Raw genomic sequence first — 24,904 nt, forward strand, 5'->3', positions numbered from 1 at the left:
CAAATGCCTTCTTTTATAGGCCAAGATTCAGAACAATTGATTTTATGACTAATTGTTGAGTGGGTGGCCACCTCTTGACTTGGTAACAATCTTTATCTTCTTATCTACAGAAAATGTCATTGCTAACATCATAATTTGAAGAGATAGTCTTCATGAAAGTTTTGGGTCATTGTCTCAACTTTCCAACAAAACAAGAATGAGATCATTTGGACTTCTAGAACTCGAGATATGGGCTGAACACAGAACAATGTCTGGGCTGCAAAACATATTCCGACTTCTCTGTTGTTACTACAATTTGGACTTGAAAACGGTACTTTTGAATCTTGGACTCTTCATGAAAGTTTTAGGCCTATGTCTTAACTTTCTATCCATATAAACCAGACCTAAATCCAAGTTCTTCAACTCCAGTTATGATCCAATAACCGAATGGTATTCCAATTTGAATTCAACCAGCATCTCTTTTCTAAGCTTAGCCCTCTCTTTGTCTTCTCAATTTCAATAGTTAAACTCATCAATTAATCATTTGATATATGTGATAGGCCTGCATTTAAAATGAACATTTACCATAAATTAAATGTATCTTATATTATCAGACTTGTTATTATAAAACATACTCTAGTTAAGGAGATATTGATACTTCAAGTGCAAAATGATAATATAAAACCTTGATAAAAATACACTTTTAAGTACTAATCAGAAGTGCATTGTGGACTTAAATGTGGTTGATTTTGTGTATGATTCAAATTCTGGGTTTGTTGGTTTTAGCTTGGATAGCTTGCCTAAGAAGGGCAAACTTCATGTTGAGATTGAGTAATAGAAAAATTCTATTAGAATAGAGTTAAGGGCTACATGGAAGGTTTGGGTATTAGGGTATTTATTGTACTTGCATGTTGTTTACTAGTTTATGTAATCATGTGAGGAATTGAGGGGGAATGGTCACTTAAGAATTCTGCTACCTACCTGTTTAATTAATACTTTGTTCTGGACTAAGCTCAAACAAACTTAAAAGATTCTTACAAAAATCCATCTCCATGCTGTTTGATTAATCTAAATCATTGAAAATGGCAATCAACCCACAACTAAAGTTTCCTCCTCCTTTCATTAATCAAACATAAACGAGAACAGCTGGAAACCATAAAAGAAAAGGGAATGCACTTCAATTGCTTTCTTCAGTAAAGCATGATTCATAGGATATTGATAATGAAACGTATTGAATAATCATGAGATGATTGTTACACTAATATGAATCCAGTGACCAAAATAAACGACAGAAAACCAATCTGAACTTTATCTGCACTTAAAATCAATAATTATTCAATCATCAAAACTAGACATGCATGGCATGAACAGGAAAAAAAAAAATCTTCTTGGTACTGGGAGGGTGGGACAAGGGGCCTAATGGAACTGGAAAAGCTAGGTTTATAGACTTCATGAGGATGCAGACCAATGGCAAAGAAAAAAAATTAAAAATGACTCTAATTGTTTCAAGATGCTATTCTCAACATATACTGACAAACGTTTTCTACGGAGAGATCCTTTTTGTGTTTTGATAATAAATACAGTAACTTGAAAAACCTATCCAGAAAACCCATCAGTTTTCTCTTCCATAAATTGAAAAAGTCCTGGGGATGGTCTTGAAGGGAGGTTCGAATAGCAGCAGTCTAATCACAAAATTCCGCAGATTGGAATGATCACCTTCCTAGGTAATTATGTCCTAAACCATGGGATTCTTATTTGTCCTGGTTTTTGTAGCATAATTCCTCACCATTTTGTTGCTACATTATTAGGGTTGTTTTACAGAAAGTTACAGCTCCAATTCATGATCCTCTTGTTTTTGTTGTAGCTGTTCTTCTTCAATTAGTTGCAGTTCCAGTTGATGACTAAATTCATCACCAAAATCATCATCGTGTTGTACATGTTTTTTGTGTTTGCTGAGCATGACGTTGATTCAGTCCTGTTTGCTGATAAAACACTTGCCTTTGGACGTTCCAGTTCTCTGTGATCCTCTCAACTTCATCTCCAATAAATTCCCTATCATCTGATATATGCTGTATGTTTTGGACATCTACTGCCTTGCTTGCTTCTGAAAAAAAAAAATTGGTAAATTAAATACGTCATTAGATACTGAAACAATTTTGAAAGGGAAATATAAATTGGAGACTCCATGATATCTGGACCAAGCATATCTAACATGTTTAGATAGTATTAATTGATATGTGCTTCAAAGTTTATACAGCACCATAAATGGTGTGGATAAGAATCACAGAGAAATTTTTGGGTTGAGTAACAAATCGACAATAAGAATAAACACAAACTCTTATGGAAATAACTAAGCAATCAAATATATTTAGAAAAACTCTACCACCCCCGCCATTTATCCTAGTAAAAATTGGATAGTATAACAAAAAATTCAACAATTAGATAAATTCAAAAAATCACGGCCAAGTAAATGTAGCTTCTTAGTGTTAAAAAAAAGTGAATTGATAAACTAGTTTCGCATCTGGTAACGGCTAGAATCACTAGCTCTGCTAGGCAGTACAGATACAGGTATATTAAGGAAGAATACACATGTTACTTTCACGATTTGATGCTTATTTAGTCTATAACTTTTAAATAAGGACATGAGATGGATAAAAGAACATACCTCTGATGGCATGTTTCTTCGCCTCTGCATATTCTGTTGACATTTTCTTGAGCATCTCTAAATGAAATTACATACCCTGCAGATGCAATTCAATCCACAAGCTTATTCAGAAAAAAAAAACAGAAAAAAAGGAGGAAAACCATGGCACCAACTATGAGCATCGTACAATCATTATACCTGCAGGTATCTATTTTCAAAACAGGAAAAGAAGGCGGGGCCTATTTGCAACTATTGATCTAATGGAACCTAAGTAAAACCTTTACATGAGTTATGCAACATACCACCATGTCCATATGGAGGAATTGCTCAATCCGAATATCATCAAATAACCTGTTAAAAAGAAAGCAGTGGAGCAATAAGAGGATCCATAGAATGTTTTGAAACCTGAAACCTGACTAATCATGCTATTATATTAGATTGGAATAAATTATATCATTCTTAGAAAACATACTTCTTATATGCAACTTGCACACGGGCATCTTGCAATTCTGTGAGTTGGTTCACTGTCTCACTGACAGAACCTTCATGTAAATCCACAAACCCAAAAAGAAACATGTTCTTTTCTAGCATCCTTTTGACCAAAGCAGGTACTCCTTTTATTCCATGTTCTTTTGCATTTATAACAAGGGTCTTGAGTTTCTTCAACTCTCCTGTCAGATAACATGAAGAAATAAGATGGTGAAAAGGAGAAGGAAAAACAAAACTTCAGTTAATCATAACTTCATTATTACTATCATCACTAAATGCACCTCAACATGATCAAGAGCAATAAAATGCTTCCAAATGAGAGAGAGTTCACACAAAGAAAAACCCTTAAGCATGTTCACTTTAAACCTAAAAGTCCAACCAATGAAAGAAATTAATCACAACGACACTGACAATACAATGCAAAAACCCAGTTTGTTCATGGCTGAATACAAGAGTGGCCCCAGAAAGAAAAGAATGGAAAAGATGAGTCATGACACCAATAATGATAAATTAGAATAAGACCTAGCAGAAGTAGTTTGTCCGAGGTAACTTCCAATTTTAATAAAATATTATTGTGCAAAAATCATTCAAAACAACCAAAAGTCACACAGTAATATGTAATCAATTAGTTCTAGTAAGAAGGATAAAAGAATTAATTTGAAAGCCAATTTGCACATCACCTGCCATTCAGATAAGCAAAGAGAATTAGAGCAAAAGCTTCATAATATGGCATAGCACATAGCACAACCTCATCAAAATAAACTAAACCTCAAAATTAAGTACATTAAAGATAAAGTTCATGCAGAAAGTGCAGATATACCAAGAGAGAAGTACATTTTGAAAGGAGGCTTGAATGGTTGAGTCTCATAAAGACAGTAAAGGCAGTACATGCCTCCTAGCCTTTGTGATAAAGAATAAGTGCTAATCATGTGACCTGCAATTGATTGCATGTTGGTTAGCAAAATTTGCATTAGAAATTGAATTAAAAAAAAATCCTTGATTTACTTTCAAGGAGACAATCATCTAAATTCACTATGAGCATGGTAAGATTAAACAAGCTCTCGCTTACATATGCCTCAAGAAATATGATGAGATGGCAACATGATCCAAAAACTATCCAGCCCCAGATGGGACTTGTCCATTACCAGAAACGGGCTTTATAAAATATAACCAGGGCAACAATTTTTAAACTGAAGAAAAACTCACAACGACAACTGGATTCTAGCACAGACATTATTTGCTTCAATGACAATACAAAAATCAAGTCGGTGAGAGCTTACCAATTGTATGAGCATACAACGACTGCATAAAGAAGGCCAATTTGGTAGGAGACCTAGCTTCAAGATGTAGGTAAACTTCCTGGAAAGCCATACTCTTTTCATATCAGCCAAAGTTGTAAACTCACCCTAACAGTTCCCGAACACCACAACTGTTAAAACAGTCAAAACATAATAACCTTCATGAAAAACAATAGCTAAACAAAGCATAAACAGCCCAACATAACAAATCCAAGTAAACACCTCAACAAACTCATTTATAAGCTCATCAATGTCCAACTTGAATGGAGACAGATCCATAGCGCCAGAGACTCTTCAAATCTTAAAACACAAAGACAGTATTAATTCCAGTAACCCTTTGGAATTACAAAACAATATCAACAAGAAAAACAAGAACCCATGTAACTATTGAGTTCAATTTCATGATTTTAAACGGAGAAAGAAAGCAAGAAAGGGACTAAATTCATATCTCTAATTGAACAAGAATAAACCCATTTTAAGAATTGAATAAGCAATATCCTTGAATGAGTAAGCACTGACATACACCGTAGAAAGGATCAAAAAAGAGGATTTTTTTGCCGTAAAGGTCCTATCTTTATTTGAATAATCTTTCTTTTTATGTTAACCTAAAAAAACAAAATTAAAACAGAGAGAAACCTTAAAAAAGACAGAGAAGAAGAGAAGGTTTTTGTGGTGCTTTGGTTTTAGATTGTTTCAAACGACGGTGCTAATTTTCTCATGTGGAGTGTTTTTAACCTTACAGGTTATGGTCCCTCATTGAATGTTTTTCAATCTCCATCCTCTAAAGTGGTTGGATCCAAGCAGAGTTGAGGCACATCTTAAGCCACAACATAAAACCACGGCTTGCAAGGACAAGAGAAAATAGTCCAGCAAGTAAGTTTGTTTTATTGATTTTAACTTCTTTTTTTTTTGTCTTAGAATATTATTTATCACGTTTAACGTAATACTGGTTCGATTGCCCGCGCGCTGCTGCGGGCAATCCTGCTGCAGCTTTCTTGCCAATTATAAATTCATGAAACCTAAATCACATTGCAAGAGGGAAAATGAAGAACTTTCCTAGCATGCAAGTAGGATCTAGATTCATTAAAAGGCAATGAATGCAGTGGTTAAGCAATAATATCTTTAATTAAAAATATTTGTCATCCAATGATTCTAGAACAAAGAAGCGCTTAATAAATTAAAAAGAGTTGCATATAGCAGTGCTAGCAAGAGTCAAGTTGAATGCTGTTAAAGGAAGAGAGTTTTAGCAAAAGCTGCAAAACAATATCCAGTGCATGCATGGCATGACCGTCCATGGCTACATGTCCTGTAAATGAAAAATGAATCATCAAGCAACTAAAATAAAAAAGTTTGAGCAAAAAAATTAGAAGCTTCGTATTTCTTTGAAAAGATCTCAAGGATAAAAGATTTCAATGTATGTCATCACAAAACAAATATAATTAATTCTATGGCATACAAAAAGAACCGGAAATGAAATTAAATCATCAATGACACCAAAAATATCAAGAGCATGTTGATCCTCTGATTCGTTAAAGCTTAAAAACAATTGTTCGACAGATCAAAACAAAGATTCCACCATGCATTCTATTAATTTCTCATTGCATAATAGAGCAATGAAACCACAAAACACAATTCAAATACAAATCATTTGATATTCAACCAATATCCAAAAACCTAATGCCACCAAACTAAAAGCAGAGACATAAAAAAACATGGTTGACTTAATAGATAAATTATTATTAAATAATACTAATCCAAAGCAGCATAGAGCCTGCAAAAACATACAGAATTGCCAATAAAGCAAGTCTATAGAATGTTTTCTTGTAATATCAGAAATGAGAATACAACATGGAAACAAATATAATTGCAATCATGGTTATCAAGTAAGATAAATGGAAATTTCTTAGAAAGGCTTAAATAACTTATTAGGACTTGAAAGATTTTGAGCAAGAGAAACTGACAGCACAGTCCTAAACCAGCAGAAGCAATGGATAAATTATGCCAGAAAAACAGATATGGTAAAGCATAAACTTGAGAAGCCATAATCCATCAAAGTAATTGATCTAGCTAAAGTGATATGGATTAAAGAAAAAGAATGCTAGGCAAGTTAGTTGTCAAGCCAATAGTTAAGCCTAACCAATTAAAGCTAGGTACAGCATGTTGTAAAAAGTTAGAAGCCTACGCAAAACTTGGTAGTGAGATAGCATATGAAATATGGTTATCTCAACAGCCAAAGACCAGAAAAAAGAGAGCAAGGTGCTGTAGTTGATTTAGTAGTAAATTATTGTGGACCGAAGGTATAAGAAAAATGAAAAGGTAAACAAAAATGAATCAAATATGCAATGGCAGTCAATAGAGTTGAGATCTAGATTATTACCTGTACAGTTGCATTTAACAAAACAGGCTACAGTCAAATCTTAGTTGCCCCGTTTCAATAAAGAAATTTTAATCCTTTAGAAATAATACCAGAAAGGCAACTAAGATAATTTACGTTTCTCACTCTTTTCTTCTTAATTCCAAATTCAAAGGTGTAAAAAGACGAAACTGAAAAACAAACCATTGAAATAACCAACACAAAAAAAAAACTTCAAATGTATGAAAAGAAATAGTCAAGGCCTACATCTTTTATTAATTTCATTAAAACCCCCCCTCCCCCCAATTTTTCTTTTATCAAGTATATATATCTTGTGCATATGGATCTAAAAGTGATGTCATTTTCAAAGGCTAAATTCAAAAGTATAAATTCTGTTGAATTCTCAAAACAGGAGAAAGCAAAACAACATTGCAACATGTGAAAAAAAAAAAAAAAAAAGCGTATCAAACTTATGGAGTATAGGTCCCTATAAGGAGTTGATTAAAACCATGCACAAATAACAGCACACCTAGCACCTCCAGCTATTAGAACAAAAAAACCAAATTGTGAAAAGGCAAGATGAGGACATAAAAAAAAATTTTCATGTAATATATGAAACTTATTCACTCGAATGAAAATACCTAAAGCACTGCACTCTTATAATATAGAGACAGTAGAACACTGAGTCAAATATTTCAACAATATGAACACTCCCACCTGAATACCATCCACTTATGGAAGAAAAAAAACTTTAAAAAAATGGTTGATTAAGAGCCACTGGATAATGCAATAATTTAATCCTGGATGGTTCATTGTAAAATAATTATGGGCACAATAACCAAAAGACATATCAGAGACAAAAAGGGAAAAAACCAATAAATATACCAGTAGTAATTAGAATCAAAGAATATTAAACTAAGGTTATAATTGACAATGACACTAAAAGTTTTGATTCACATTGCCTTCATTATTATCTCAAAAATAATCCATGAAAACTGAAAAAAAATTAAAATTGTGAACGATAAAAAAATCACTCCCCGGAAAGATTCAAAATCATATTTCAAAGTCTATTTAAACTGTAGTCATAGATGTGCTCAAACCCTGGCTTATCTGTCGAATTGAACTTCAATCTAAAATAATTTGTGAATCATTTCTACTTTCAAATGTCTAACTTGAACATTTAGATCCAAATCGGAAATAAGCATATAATGAAAAAGAATCCAATAAAATTGTTAGGAAAGCTTAACAAAATCACATACCTGGCCTCAACAAAGCATCACTAATTTCTCAAGCTTCTTTATAGCATATATATTCGACTTTTCTCTACAGACTCTAACCTGCAATTTATAAAGGAGAAGTTTAAGAAAAATTACTAAATAAATTATGAATTGGTTAAAAAAGCATCACCACTACAAACACTCAAATGTAAATTTCAAGAAATAGATCCTCGCTAACATTCATTTCACTCCAAAAAACAAAAACCCAAGAAACAATATATCTGATATTAATAGATTCAAAGATTCCATTTTCTATTAATTCAAAGAGACCCGGAAGATGAAAAATCAAAATCAGTAGTTTTTCTCACCCGACTTGGCCTTCCTTGCTTCTCTCTCTTCTGTCTTCAATTCCTAAAAAAAGATGCAATGACAAATCAACCATAATTTCAATGAATGTATGATCTAAAAGAAAAAGGATTTGCCTGTAACCTAAAATAGAACAGGAAATTTCCAATTTGTGGTCAAATGAAAAAGAGAGCACCCTCATAGCCTTTGTTTCTCCTGTTACAGGTTTGATTCTCAATTATGTGGTTAGCTGGACATCAATAATTAGTCCCAGCACCTGTTAATATTTAGCCTTGACAATAGATAATTGCTAAGCCACAGCAAACAAAGTACAAGGAACTCATAGAATCAGAAAAGCTACTGTAAAAACTGAAGTTCTCGTGTTCAAGCAATCTAGATCAAAATCTAGCCTAATGTAGAAGTAGAAGATTATAATCGAGACTAACAAGGAACCTATAGTCAGAGACACTGAGCACTAAGATCTAAGATCCTCTACTTTCACAAGAGCATTAGAAACTTCTGTAGCAGATCTGTACTGAAGCCAGTCCTTTGCACATACAAGGGCTTCCACGGTTTCAGGTCTCAAAGAACTCCGATACTCATCCAGCTCTTTGATCTCGGTATCAAATACAGAGTCAGGATCAGCAGTAGACACCTGCATGGTCAATATATCACGAGCCATTGTTGAAAGAACTGGATACTGGAGCTTGTTCTCTTCCCACCATTTCAGTACATCCATCTCTTGGAAGCGAGGCAACAAAGACTCTTCTAAATACTGCTCCAGCTCCGACTTCTTATTTTGGCTAGTAGTCTCCACATACGCATCAAAATCTGTGAGCTCATTGTATGAAATTTCTTCAGTCTTCATGTTCTCAAAATTTCCATCTTCAGCGTGAGCTGGCGTAAGAGGGAAAGGAAGCGCCGCATATTCGAGAAAAAGCTCATGGAGCGCATCATCAACAATCTTAATGTATTTGCTAGCTTCTTTACCATAGAATTTCACAAAACTGAACTCGATCAACTTCATCCTAAACCGAGGATCCAAGACTACAGCAATTGCCAAAGATAGGATGCACTCCTTCAAATATTTGTCTATCTTTTCTTGCATTATTTCAGCAAGACTGATGACAAAGGGATCCCCATGACTTGTAATAGAATGATACAGCTCATGCATCTTCCAGACTTCGTGGAAGAATGTCTTCTGGTTTGGGTTAGTTCTAGAGGCAAGGAAGTTGGCTGCATCAAAAAGAGGTTTCAAGTACGTGCATAGAATGTCAACCCGCTTCCAGTCTTCCATGGATGGAGCCTCTTTGTAATCAGGATCGGAAGTATCTAGGCAAGAAAATACTTCCTTCAACTCTGAAGCAGCAACCAGCATCTGATACGTTGTGTTCCATTGAGCTTGGTTGTCAAGAGATAGGTCTTTTTCACTGGGGACTTGAAGCTGTTCCTTGAGCTCAAGGAACTTTTGCTCATGAAATTCTGAGGTCTTCACATACTTTACACTGTAACGGACTTTCTTAATGATCTCTCGCCCTGCCCATAGCACTTCTTTTGCAAAGTTGCTTAAAGTACGAGCACTGCAGTTCCCAAGGATTAACTGACCATTGATGATAAGGGGATTTTTTACAGAGAGTAGAGATCTGAGGTTTTGAAGCCCAGGTTCACCCACTGGATGATTGAAAGTGATAGAAAATAGCTTGCCTTCCAAACTCCAATCAGATAGGCAAGTAGCAACAGCATGGCTAAGAGCTGCATCTGAGTTAGGGTTCGGTTCCATCACAACATTGAGAATCCGCCTCTGTGGCTTCCAATAACCATCAATGAAGTGTCCTGTTATAAACACATAACCTAAGCTTTGGCTAGATGTCCATACATCCAGTGTAAGGCAAACACGTCCGGGCAAACCCTCAATGAACTTCATAACATTTTGCTTTTCCCTCAAGTAACTTGAGACACAATCTCCTTGGACAATATTAAAGCTCACCATGTCAAATCTGGGTTCAAGAGTCTTGAGAAAAGTTACAAATCCAGAATGTTCGACCATGTGAAGAGGGTAATCATGGATTATCATCATTCTGGCAATTTCAGGGCGGCAACGGTCTGAATCAAATGAAATGTAGGCTGAGCTATGGGATCTGTAGTGACGTCTTGGTGGATCAGACATACTGCCATTTCCATTCATCCCTGGTGTACCAGGTGTTTGTTGATTCCCCTGATTGCGTAGTAGTGCTAGACAAGTTCCCTTGGCAATGTGACGTTTAAGATGGCTGGTACCAGCTACTTTTGAACCTGTGCTGTATGCAAAGCTTTGCTTGCACTGCTTACAGAAAGCCCTTCTACTATCAGCACTTACAGTTTCTATGGTGAAGTGTTCCCAAACCATGGACTTCCTTTTCCTCCTCTTGTTAGGCTGTGTTTCAGGAGCAGGCATAGAATGATTGTTTTCTTCAAATGTTTCCATCTGGTATTCTGGAGTAGTAATCAGCTGGTTATTCTCTTCAAGGGTTGCCAGCTGGTATTCTGGAGTAGTAATCAAGTGATTATTGTCTTCAAGGGTTGCCATCTGGTTTTCTGGAGGTGTCATCAGCTGATTATTCTCTTCAAGTGTTGCAATCTGGTTAAAAAAAAAAGAATTCCTACTTTATACAGCAAAATGAAACGTGACTGCACATTTATTATAAGATTTGAACACGGCATAAAATACTAATTTCAATGTGGTGATATCACAAATGGATTTCATGCAGGAAGCATGGACAATTTAAATTGCAAGGAGATATACTCATACAGAATATTTTCAACATGCTATGCAGACAACCACTGATACGAATGAATGGAGGCAAACAAACTAGAGAGAGATCGATTTTGGGCTTGGAAGCAAACCCAAAACCCTAATTGGACCTAAAAGGCAAACACTTTGTTTAAGGATTCGAAACTTTTAAGGAGATAGGCAAGCACGATAGTTTTTTTTTTTTTTCTTATGAGTATATATATATGGACTTTAGCCTTTAGGATCCATGGTTGATGTTAAATACTATACTAGAATTAAAATTATTGTGACTCGGCCCACCGTCCCTTCAATTGGTACGTGTGACTTTAGGACTTTTTCTTCTTTCGGAAACAGGCATTTAGCCCACATTTGGACTCCCCCCCCCCCTTTTATTATCATTGTGATTCTTTTCACAATATGGCAAACCCTAAAAATAACAAAGCAAAATTCTAAATAAATAAAATATTGAGGGGTGAAATTGAATAAAAAAAGTATCCAAAACAAAAGAAATAACAATTAAAAGAATGTAGATTGAATTTGATAGAAAAAAAATTGAAATTGAATATTAAGGGACGAAGAAGAGGGAGGTATCAAAAAATGAAATGGGTTGGAATGGATTTCTTTTAGTATCATACCAGCTCACAGAAAATTCCAAACACAGCATAGTAGGGAAAACATCCAGGTGGTACATTGTTAATAGATTGAAGCAGATACCTAAATGGGTATTATGAGATGGTAATTCATTCCCAAAATAATCTATTTATACATTGATGCAAACATGATTAGGATTCAAGTAAGCAATTCCAGGATCATTTTCAATGGCATAAAAATACAATCTAGTAAATACATTACTGAGTTAACAGCTTTCCAACTTACATATGGCAGGATAGAAGACCATATCTAGCTCAAGAAATCAACAGAAACAAACAATGACAGTATGATACTAATACAAGACTGAAATGACAGACCAAATTACTCCATTGAATTTCAATACAATAAAATATGCACACGTAAATTATCAAAGAAATAACTATCATATAAAACTATCCAATGCCCACAACTCCAAGTGTGTCTCAGAGATGACCTCTGCAATGCTGAACACTTGTTATACACGTAAATTATACCCGTGATTGCTACTGTGAAAGCAGGAGCAGATTCTTATGACTGTACATAGCATCCTTCCACAATGAACTAAATGTATAGACTGCAGCACCACTAGAAATCTCTTGCTCTCAAAATCTAACATGTAAAATTCAATTCAGCAACATAATTTTTCCCTTCGAAATCACTATCCTCTGATAATTAAAGAACAAACCCATCTTCACACAGAGCCAAAACCAAACTAATAGCACTGCCTCCCTCCAGCCAATATTACAAAAACATAACAAAAATAACATACCTCAATGTTATTAAGCACTTCAAGCAACTTCTTTGGATCTGGATAACCATCTCTACTATACTCCGCAATAGCAATATTATGAAGCACCTAATAAAGCATAACCCAGAGATTACAAACTTAAAAGGAACGAGAAAAAACGAAAAGAAGAGAAAATTCTCATATCAATTACATATTCCAAATACCCTAATACATTGCATAACTTCAGCATTCGTGTGCCCGCCTAGATACTGTCCTTACATATTCCAAATACCCTAATGCATTGCATGTAAAATTCAATTCAGCAACATAATTTTTCCCTTTGAAATCTCTATCCTCTGATAATTAAAGAACAAACCCATCTTCACACAGAGCCAAAACCAAACTAATAGCACTGCCTCCCTCCAGCCAATATTACAAAAACATAACAAAAATAACATACCTCAATGTTATTAAGCACTTCAAGCAACTTCTTTGGATCTGGATAACCATCTCTACTATACTCCGCAATAGCAATATTACGAAGTACCTAATAAAGCATAACCCAGAGATTACAAACTTAAAAGGAACGAGAAAAAACGAAAAGAAGAGAAAATTCTCACATCAATTACATATTCCAAATACCCTAATACATTGCATAACTTCAGCATTCGCGTGCCCGCCTAGATACTGTCCTTAAATTTGAACTAACTAAATAAAGTGCAAAATTAAGCTTTTCAAGTTAATTAACTAACTTAATCTAAAAAAATACTAAGAAATAAAAAGTAGCAACTAAATTAAGTGAGTGAATAATTAACTAACTTAATCAAAATTCATTAAAATTAAAAGGCAGCAACTCAATTAAGTGAGTTAAATCACAAAATTAACAGTCCATTACAACATTTTACTCGAAGTAAACTTAATTTCTAATCAGATAAAATCCGACAAAAAAAAAGTGACTTTATATTATTTGTGTAATTATCACCTTTGGATCGTCTTCCTTTTTCTGCTTTAGCTGATACAAAACCTCGAGGCACTCATTGAACCGGCGAGAGTTAAAGTGTAACCAAGCGTCTTTGGCAAGCGTGGCAGTGACGGAAAGGATAGGATCCTCTTCTCCTCCTCCGACGCCGGTGGTGGTGCCGCTGCCGCCGCTCGACGAGACGTCTCGGTTCGATGTCGAATCTCGTGCGTCCATGATCAGATCCAAAAAAAACCTAACGGTCACGATTTGCGTCTTTCTTTCGGTTTATTTGAACTCTCGCTATCTAATCCTAATCTATCAATGTGTAATTGTGACTGAACCGTATGGAAATGTAAAAACCCCTAACTTATGGAAATTGAGATTTAAAAAAAAAAAAAATGAGGAAGTTTTTTTTAGTTTTTGGGAGTGTTGAAAATACAGAAAGGGCCCTAGGGTTTTTGGGATTTTGCAGAGAAGGACAGTTAGCGAAGAGGGAGAGAACTTAAATGTGAGATAAGGATAGAAAGAGGAAAGTACTTAATTTTTATTTTTATTTTTTCTAGATTGAGGTTAGAAAATGAGCTTTTGAGTAAAGGAGTTTTAATTGGGTATTTTAGTGGAGTAAGTGTGGAAGCATGATTGATTTTATTTTTGATTTTGTCTTTTTTATTTTACTTACAAGCTTTGAATTTTTCAATAATAATAACAACAAATTTGTTAACAAACAATGAGTTAACATGAAAATATAAAGTTTTATGAATTGAAGAATATATTTTCTTGAAAAACATGGTAAATTAAGAGAATATTTAAATTATAGGAGACTTAGTGAAATTAACCTTATTTTTTAAATATATTTTTTTGTTTGTCTTAATTTCTCTTTTTCCTATTTCTTTCGCTTCTCTTGTAAAAGCTCAAGTGGGAAAATCCAAAAAAATGGTCTTTCGCTTCTCTTACTAATTTAACAACCATGATTATAATGAAATTTTTTTAGAATTATGAGATTGATATGAAAGGGCTTTAAACTATATTCATTAAAGTTGAACATTTTAGAATCTATAAGGATTAAAATAAAGTTTACCATTTTTTTTTTGTAAATAACTGTTAAATAAGAAATGAGGTATGTGCAAGATTGGCTTCATGGTATGGGCTATTTTAGGGTTGGATTAGACTAGTTTTTTGAGGTATGGTTCAAACTTCAAAGGCATATAAACTTTTAATAGGCAAGGGAGAGAGTAATTGATGATTTTGACAGGTATGTTCTCTCAACTTTAGACTAGTACTGTTATTTTGAGACTGTTTTCAAAAGAAGTAAAAGTCTTAATAATTTGTTGAGGGAAATTTGTAATGTGTGCTAATCTTTTATATTATATGCTATTGTAGTTTTCTTGGCAGATGAGAAACGAGGGGAAGCAATTTTGCATATCCAAAAACAAACTATGTTTTTGTGCGTATTTAGTATTTTAGTGCGAATTGTTTTTTACTTGAAAGCACTAAAAAAATACAAATTTAATTTTTTTTCAAGTTAAATATTTTAAACGTAATTCCAAATTCAAAAATAAAGGTGTCGAAGTAGCAAAATCCAAGATTTGATGTGGTTTTGAAAACGACAGAATTTGCAATGAAAAAGATGGAGCTGCTTAATTTGGAGATTTCATGCTCGCATTTAGGGTAGGAAAAAAAATATTAAACATCAAGAAAAAAAAATTTACATGAAACTTTAGACTAATACTGTTATTTTGAGACTGTTTTCAAAAGAAGTAAAAGTCTTAATAATTTGTTTAGGGGAATTTGTCATGTGTGCTAATCTTTTATATCATATGCTATTGTAGTTTTCTTGACAGATGAGAAACGAGGGGAAGCAATTTTGCATATCCAAAAACAAACTATGTTTTTGTGCGTATTTAGTATTTTAGTGCGAAGTGTTTTTTACTTGAAAGCACTAAAAAAATACAAATTTAATGTTTTTTCAAGTTAAATATTTTAAACGTAATTCCAAATTCAAAAATAAAGGTGTCGAAGTAGCAAAATTCAAGATTTGATGTGGTTTTGAAAACGACAGAATTTGCAATGAAAAAGATGGAGCTGCTTAATTTGGAGATTCCATGCTCGCATTTAGGGTAGGAAAAAAAATATTAAACATCAAGAAAAAAAATTTACATGAAACTTTAGACTAGTACTGTTATTTTGAGACTGTTTTCAAAAGAAGTAAAAGTCTTAATAATTTGTTGAGGGGAATTTGTCATGTGTGCTAATCTTTTATATCATATGCTATTGTAGTTTTCTTGGCTGATGAGAAACGAGGGGAAGCAATTTTGCATATCCAAAAACAAACTATGTTTTTGTGCGTATTTAGTATTTAGTATTTTAGTGCGAAGTGTTTTTTACTTGAAAACACTAAAAAAATACAAATTTAATGTTTTTTCAAGTTAAATATTTTAAACGTAATTCCAAATTCAAAAATAAAGGTGTTGAAATAGCAAAATTCAAGATTTGATGTGGTTTTGAAAACGACTGAATTTGCAATGAAAAAGATGGAGCTGCTTAATTTGGAGATTCCATGCTCGCATTTAGGGTAGGAAAAAAAATATTAAACATCAAGAAAAATTTTTTTACATGAATTGTTAAGTCCGAAGTTGTCAAAAATGTTTTTTTTGACATGACACGGAATATACAATATAAACTTGAATAGTAAAATCGTAGGTAAAATATTTTAACTAATTATATATTGATAATTTCAGTCAAATAATAAATAATAATATAGCATAATTAAAATAAAAAGTTAAATAAACAATATAGAAGTCCTAACACCTTAAAATACATAATTCAAATAAAAATTCATACATAGTTTAAATAACTTAAAAATACAATACAATTGTGTCCATAAAATTTCATTAACTAAAAATTAACAAACTTAAAACATGTAAAAACAACTAATCTAAGGAATATCTCTCTTTTAGATGAGATTTTAAATACCAATGCAACTACATCACAATCACAATCCAAGTAAAAAAACTCACCTCAACTCCCCTACTCTTTTAAATATACTATGACACAATGACAATTCCATTGGGTGTTGCTTGTGCTTTAGCAAGGATGGCTTCAACTTTATCTGAGCTATAATAGTTAGTATGACTGTATGAGTGGAAAAAAAAATAACATTGTTACTCTCTATTTGGCTACCCATTCTAACACTATGAACAGTACTCGCTATATGAAGCGAGTATTGTAGCACTCTTCGGTTGGTAGCGAGAAAGAAGGTGATCACGGGAAAGGAAAGAGTGGAGGATGGGGTTGTGCTTCTAGTTTTTGTTTATGTTGTTGCTTAGTCTATGGTGGTGGTTGAAATGTTATGGTGTTGTGTGGGATGAGTTGGAGCTATTTTTTAAAATGATTTTTTTCAAAATAATCTTTGTCGATTTTATTTTTTTAATATTGAGTTGGTTGAGAATTTAGCTTTGTAGTTTTTTTCCTTTAAAACATTGTGGATTGCTACAGTGTTTCCCTACATGGTTTTTTTTTTTTTTTTTTGCTTTGTTTTTTTCATGATTTTTTTTGTTTTTTTTTATGATTTTTTCCAAAATTATCTTTGTTGATTTTATTTTTTTAATATTGAGTTGGTTGAAAATTTAACATTGTAGTTTTTTTTCTTTAAAACATTATGAATTGCTGACACAATCAAAAGATTGATGTCTTCTTCCAAGTGTAGAAGTGTCGAAGTAATAAATAACCCGGCAAGACCGAGGTTGAACCATAGGGAGATTAACTATATAAATTATAAATGATGATGATGATGATGGTGGTGGTGGTGGTGATGATGAGTTAAAGAGGACTTTGAGATGTAAGATTAATGTGAAGATTAAACAATGATAAAAACAGTTGTCAAGGTTAGAGGATCCACTAATGTTATTTCAAATAAGTATAATATAAACTCTTTTTATTACTCAACTAGAAACCACACACAAAGGAGGTTCCAATCAGATGATTTGTCATTAATAGCTCATTATAAATTATTAACATGATCATATTAATTATCTTATTTAAGTAACACCAAACTTTTAAATATTGTCAGGAATTCATGATGCTAACTTATGTTAATAACAAATCAAGTTCCTTTCATAGCATAGGTGTAGGTTATACCATACGGTTGGCTATGAAAGTGCCAAGTATTTGTTGTGCCAAGTGTCATACAACACAAATTTAGATTAACTATTTAACAAGCAAGGTATTAAGAATTAATAAGATAAAAATAATAAGACATGTTAATAGTAGGTTGTTTAGGATATAATCATTGAAGTCCATATTGAGTTTATATTATACTTATCCTAACACCATTAATGAAACATTTTCACCTTGACATAATAAACTTAACTAAACATATTGAAGAAGAGAAACATAAATAAACAAGAGGAGAACATGATTATATAAGTATAGTAAAGGAAATGAAAGGCATAAACAAGATATTAATGAAACTATAACATGAAATAAAACTAGAACATTAAAACTACAAAGAAAAAATGCAAGTAAGGAAATGATCTTGATATGAAAACCAAGATGCCTAAATGCATGACAAATGCCTCCTTTTATAGGCCAGAATTTGGAACTATTGATTTGATGACTAATTGTTGAGTGGGTGGCCACATCTTGACTTGGTGACAATCATTATCTTCTTGTCTGAACAAAACGTCATTGCTAACGTAAGAATTTGAACAGACTGTCTTCATGAAAGTTCTAGGAAATTATCTCAGCTTTCCAACAGAAAAAGAAACAGTGCATTTGAACTTCTAGAACTTGAGATATGGGCTGAACACTGAACAATATTTGGGCTGCAGGACAGATTCAGACTTCTCTTTTGATGCTAAGATTTGAACTTCCAAATAGCATAATTGAGTCTTGGACTGTTCCTAAATCTTTTAGGCCTATGTCTTAGCTTTCTAGCCATATAAACCAAACTGAAATCCAAGATCTACATCTCCGGATATGACCTAATGACTGAACATTGTTTTAGTTTGGAATGAACCAGCATCTCTTTTCTACGTTTAGCCCTCTCCTTGTCTTCTCAATTTCAGTAGTTAAACTCATCAATCAATCCCTTCATTTATGTGATAGGCCTGTATTTAAGATGAACATTTACCATAAATTAAAGGTATCTTATAGTATTAGACATGATATTATAAAACATGCTCTAGTTAATGAGTTATTGATACTTCAAGTGCAAAATAATGATATAAAACCTTGATAAAAATGCACTTTTAAGTACTAATCGCACCCCCCAACTAGCTTATTACTAGTCCCTAGTAATTAAAGTGTTAAAATAGAAAAACAATTTGCAAGTTCCACAAAGCAAGGCATTCATCATTCAACTTCCATTAATCTATTCAAATAAACAAACTCTCATTAAATTTATATATCTGCTCAATACCTCTTAAACAAAATATTAATAAACCTTCCTTTTTATGTGCCCAATGTATGAAAACATAGATGATGAGGCTTTTATTGGAAGAAAACAATATTATGTTCTAATGTTTAAGGTTAACTTCCTTGGGTTAAGATTATTATCTTTTTTTTTTCTCTCTTTTTTTAAATATATATATATATAACTTAAAACATAATGCATCTTTAACCCATATAACGAGCTTTCGGCTAATGACTCCCAGACCAGTTAGTCTTAGGGCATTAGGTGTTGAGACACCCCTACGAGCTTAGTAACTCGGGTTGTAGATACTGATACGTAGATAGTGCAATGTTTCATTCCCTTAAGCTTTTCTCCTTAACCCATGTAACAAACTTTGGGCCAATAGCTCCCAAATCAGTTGACTTTAGGGTATTAGGTGTTAAAACACCCATTCGGGCTTAATTGTTTTAAGTTAGGGAGGCTACGAAACCAAACTTATCTACGTTTTTATTATCATCAATATTATCAATTTGTTTGTGTTTTTTTTTTTTGCAAATTATATACTATCCCTTTCCCTTAGTTGTTACCTTTAACAAAAGAACATAAATAATATAATAATCCAATGTGCAACCCACAATCATATGTTAAAGTGTGTGTGTGAAAATGAAGGTTTAAGAATACTTGTTAAATGAGTATATGAGCATAATCAAGTGATAACAATACGAGAGTTTGTAAACCTGAATATTTTAATAAGTATTCTGATAGACCTTGATAAGAATATTTATTAAGATGCATTTCAAGAGTTAATAAAATTCCTCCTTACTCTGCCATCCTAATAACAGTTCTGTCAAATGGTTTTAATAATAGTAAAAATAGTTAGTAAGTTAGTTTTTTTTTATGTCAACTACTACCCTCTCCCCCCAACCAAAACGTGACATTGTCTTCAATGTCATAAGGTAGAAAGATAGAGTATAGAAGACATCACCTGAAACATCGAACACTAACAAACCTGAAACACACTTAAACAAATATAAGAAATAACAAAACAAAATAATATGCTATTAATAAAACCAAAGGACACAAGGTTTCACAAACGAAAGCTCAAATCCAATCTAAGCTTTTTACGGCTTTCCTTAATTGACCAATTTATACGACTCATGTAGGGATCAATTACAGGGATGAAAAAATTGTAGTTGGTCAATCAATTGTTCAGTAGTAACAATAGAGATTATGATTTATCGTGCCGAAGATGTTAGAAATTGTTGTTCCACAGCTTGATAAAGAAAAGACAACAAATTATCATAAAAACCATTAACATTTAACAAACCTATAAGTTTATGGTGAATGTGTAGTTGGGCCCAAGAGGAAATATGAAAGATCTCTTCTAATGTTCCCAGACCACCTGGTAAAGCAATGAAGGCATCAGCATGGTTAAACATCGCATTCATTCGATCAGACATTGTGGAGACCTGCAGTTCCTCTCCAATTGTTTTTCCAATTATGTCCCCTTTTGCTAAAGCTTTGGGGACAACCCCCAAAACTTGATTGTCTCCTAAAAATGCAGCTATTGACACCCCCCATTAACCTAAGGCTGCCTCCCCCATACACTAAATGAATCTTTCTTTGAGCTAGTACCTAATCAAGATGATTTATTGATTCTAAAAACTCTTTTTCTTTCCCAAGGCTGGATCTACCGAAAACATAAATATTTCTTATGTGATGACTTGAAGAACCTGCCATTTCTACACACTTCTATATCTATTGATGTATTGGTTGAGTAGAAATGAAGGGAAGGAAGAGAAGATTTTATAGATGAGAAATTGAAAATGCAATCATACCACCTATATGTAGGCTAGCTGGAGTCTCACTCTCTCTCTCTCTCTCTCTCTCTTATTATTATTATTATTATTTGAAAAAAAAGCATGTGTATGTACAGGTAGTTGTGATTGTGGCTCACATCTTCCTTTGGTTTTACGTCCAAGAACGACTTAAATGCCCTCTATGGGTTAGGGATAGGCTTCCCATCCAGTTTTCTTAAAAACTGGCAAACATGGTCTTTTTTAGTCAGATTCCCAAGACTATGTCGAGCATGTTCTTTATGGAATTGTGGCCATAAATCATGAATTGCACGATGCACATCTCCACTAGGATGCGTCTCAAGAGTCAATAGAAGATTATCTAAAGACCCCTTACTTAGGTCATCCTTAATGAATTGTATTTTATCTTAACGGTTTACAAATACCATTTCTAAAGAACGACATGTTGCATTACAAGTCCATCTGACACATTTGTGACAGACTTTCAGTCGTTTTGCATAACGTTTCTTTGCAAAAGCACTTTTACCTGTTCCAGGTATGTATGAAATGAAAGAATTGGAGGACTCACCTGATAATCAGACCTTTGCTTCAATTAGCCAGTGAATATCTTCAAGAATTCCATGATTCATTAACAACCTTAATCTTGCACACCTAGCACGGTAAATTTTTGCAATCGCATTTGGAGGCAAAACGAGAAAATACTTTTTCAATTTTCAAGAGTGGTGTCCATTTTCAAATGAGAATTGGAGAAGAGATGCAAATAAAGGAGAAAGAGCAAAGAATTGCACAAATATATACACAAATATAAGTTATTATGGGAAACTGAAAGAACCGACTTAAGAGTCACGGAGTGCCGTTATCCGCCATTTGACCAGGGTGAGAGAGACTAGCAAAACAAAATTCACACCAAAAAGAAACATAAAAACAATGTGAGAAAAAGAATCAATCTTTATATACAGGATCACTCAATTGAATAGAGTCATTTTCAACTGAAAAATTGTCAAAGTAAACTTTCAAACAATGCCCATTTACCTTGAAAACATTGTCATTCTTTGGATTCTCGATATTACAGGCCCCATATGGATACACATGTTTCACAATAAAAGGACCGCTCCATCTTGACCTTAGTTTTCCAAGAAATAAATGGAGTCGAGAATTATAAAGCAAGACTTTTTGACCAATATTGAATGTTTTTCTCAGTAATTTCTTGTCACGAAACTCTTTGATTCTTGCTTTATGAATTCTTGAATTTTCATATGCATCATTTCTTATTTCCTCAAGCTCATTTATTTGTAATTTTCACAGCTGACTAGCATCATCAAGGTTTGAATTAAAAGCTTTAATAGCCCAATAAGCTTTATATTGAAGTTCCACAGGCAAGTGACAAGGTTTTCCATAGACTAATCTATAAGGTGACATATCTAATGATGTTTTATAAGCAGTTCGATAAACCCAAAGTGTATAATTAAAAAGACCAGTCTTTCCTATTAGGGTTCACTGTTTTCTCCAAGATCTGTTTGATCTCCTTATTAGCAAGTTCTACTTGTCCACTTGTCTGAGGATGATAAGGGGTGGCAACTTTGTGTGTGATTCCATATTTCTTCATTAAAGACTCAAATGACTTGTTGCAGAAATGTGTTCCACCATCACTTATCATGGCTCGAGGGATTCCAAATCGACTCAAAATATTTTCTTTCAAAAACTTTATCACTGTTTTGTGATCATTGTTTCGACTTGGAATTGCCTCTATCCATTTTGAAACATAATCTACTACGACTAATATGTACAAGAAACCAAATGATGGAGGAAATGGACCCATGAAATCTATACCCCAACAATCAAAGATCTCAATGACAAGAATAGGATTTAAAGGCATTATGTGACCTTTTGAAATAGATCTCAGCTTTTGACAATTTTCACAAGTCTTGCATAATGCATGTGAGTCCTTGAACATGGTGGGCCCGTAAAATCCACTTTGTAAGATTTTTGGAGTTGTCTTTCTTGATGAGAAATGACCCTCACATGCTCAGAATGATAAAATTTAATGACACTACTTACCTCATTGTCAGGAATGCATCTTCGAAATATTTGATCAGGACAATATTTGAATAAATAAAGGTCATCCCAATAAAAGTTCTTCACTTTGTTCAAGAACTTTCTTTTGTCTTGGGTACTCCAATGAGCTGGCAAATGTCTTGAAACAAGAAAATTAACAATATTAGCAAACAAGGCATTGTAGAGACGGAAAGTAAAGATTCATCAGGAAAGTAGTCATCGATTGGTGTGATGTCAGATCTCGAATCTGTTATCAATCTTGACAAATGACCTGCGACAATATTTTCGGTGCCTTTCTTGTCTTTGATTGTGATATCAAATTCTTGAAGTAACAAAATCCACCGCACCAATCTAGTCTTAGAATCTTTCTTAGAAAGAAGATATTTCAATGCTGCATGATCACTAAAAACAACAACAGGTGAGTCGACAAGATAAGACCTGAATTTTTCACATGCAAATACTACTACAAGTAATTCTTTTTCAGTGGTGGTGTAATTCATTTGAGCACTATTTAAAGTTTTTACTTGCATAGTAAATCACATAAGATTTCTTATCTTTTCTATGTCCCAAGACAGCACCCACGACATAATCACTAGCGTCACACATTATTTCAAAAGGTAATGGCCAATAAGGAGGTTGAATGACATGAGCATGAGTAAGCAAGTTTTTAAGTTTAACAAATGCTTCTTCACAATGTTTAGTCCATTCAAAAATATTATCCTTTGTTAGGAAGGTTACTCAAGGGCTTAGATATTACACTAAAATCTTTGATGAACCTTCTATAAAAACCAGCATGTCCTAAGAACGATCTAACATCTTTAATATATTTTGGTGTTAGCAAGTTAGCAATTAACTCGATTTTAGATTTGTCAACCTCAATTCCTTTCGATGAAACAATGTGAACAAGTACAATGCCGTTTGTTACCATAAAGTGATATTTTTTCCCATTCAGTACAAGATTCTTCTCTTCACACCTGCTCAAAACCTTTTCTAAGTTAGTCAAACAATCATCAAATGAATCGCCAAAAACAGAAAAATCATCCATAAAAATTTCAAGAAAACGTTCAACCATATCACTAAATATACTGAGCATGCATCTTTGAAATGTGGCTGGTGTATTACATAATCCAAAAGGCATTCTTCGATATGCAAAAGTACCAAATGGACATGTGAAAGTAGTCTTCTCTTGATCTTTCAATGCAATTTCAATTTGGTTGTAGCCTGAATAACCATCTAGGAAACAATAAAATTCATGACCTGCAACTCTTCCTGGGATTTGATCCATGAAAGGTAAAGGAAAATGAACTTTTCTAGTCATTGAATTAAGTTTCCTATAGTCAATGCGCATGCGCCAACTAGTAATAGTCCTAGTTGGAATTAACTCATTTTTCTCATTTGTTATCACAATGACTCCAGACTTCTTGGGTACAACTTGGGTAAGACTTACCCATTTGCTGTCAGAAATAGGATAAATGATTCCATTATCTAGAAGCTTAATGACTTCATTTTTCACTACTTCTTTCATATTAGAATTAAGCCTTCGTTGCATTTCTCTAGAGGATTTAGCATTTTCCTCCAAATAAATCCTGTGTGTGCAAATCAAAGGACTAATTCCTTTTATGTTAGTTATGGTGCATCCTAATGCATTTTTGTGCATTTTCAGAGTTTGTAATAACTTACCTTCGTGATGTGCATTAAGTTTGGAAGAGATTATTACCGGAAAAGTTTCATTTTCTCCCAAAAATGAGTATTTGAGATTGAATGGTAACGACTTCAAATCAGGTTTTGGTGGTTGAACACTTGAAGGTATGGACTCAATTGATCGTGGTGGCAATTCCTTAATTTTTGGTCTCCAACTATTTGCCTTTAATTCTTCCTAAAAATAAACCATTTGCAAATCGTCAGATTCATCAATCTCAGTTTCACTGGAAGTGGTTTGAAATTGATCATAAACTAATTTTTCAATAAAGTCCACTTCCTGTAAATCATTATCATCTCCAGGTTGCTTGCAAATGTTGAAAATATTCATCTCCAATGTCAATTTTCCAAATGATAGTTTCATCAGTCCATTCCTATAATTAATCAATGCATTAGAAGTTGCAAGAAATGGACGTCCTAAAATAATAGGAAATGAATTACATGCTTCAACAAGTTGTGTATCGAAGACAATGAAATCCACAGGATAAATGAATTTATCAACTTGTACTAACACATCTTCAACTATTCC

General features: G+C 33.4%; 1 protein-coding gene and 1 pseudogene across 18 annotated transcripts in view; both read right to left on the reverse strand.

Moving 5' to 3' along the window:
- Positions 1–1,401: 1,401 nt before the first annotated feature.
- Positions 1,402–8,497, reverse strand: LOC18097711 (uncharacterized; annotated as a pseudogene).
- A 168-nt stretch (positions 8,498–8,665) lies between these two features.
- The window catches only part of LOC18097713 (zinc finger BED domain-containing protein DAYSLEEPER), a 98,614-nt gene continuing 82,375 nt past the window's right edge, over positions 8,666–24,904 (reverse strand). For 4 of the 18 annotated variants that reach the window (XM_052452405.1, XM_052452411.1, XM_052452406.1 and 1 more), the window contains 3 exons: positions 12,913–12,999; positions 12,495–12,581; positions 8,666–10,942 (listed from right to left, as the gene is read on the reverse strand). In XM_052452405.1, coding sequence (XP_052308365.1) covers positions 8,801–10,942; positions 12,495–12,581; positions 12,913–12,999 — 2,316 coding nt within the window. In that variant the 3' untranslated portion in view covers positions 8,666–8,800. Of the gene's footprint in view, positions 10,943–12,494; positions 12,582–12,912; positions 13,000–13,434; positions 13,793–24,904 lie in introns of those variants that run through there. The other 14 variants (XM_052452416.1, XM_052452410.1, XM_052452409.1 and 11 more) reach the window with 7 other exon arrangements.

Source organism: Populus trichocarpa, chromosome 4 (assembly GCF_000002775.5).
Source record: "Populus trichocarpa isolate Nisqually-1 chromosome 4, P.trichocarpa_v4.1, whole genome shotgun sequence".
Classification (NCBI taxonomy): Eukaryota; Viridiplantae; Streptophyta; class Magnoliopsida; order Malpighiales; family Salicaceae; genus Populus; species Populus trichocarpa.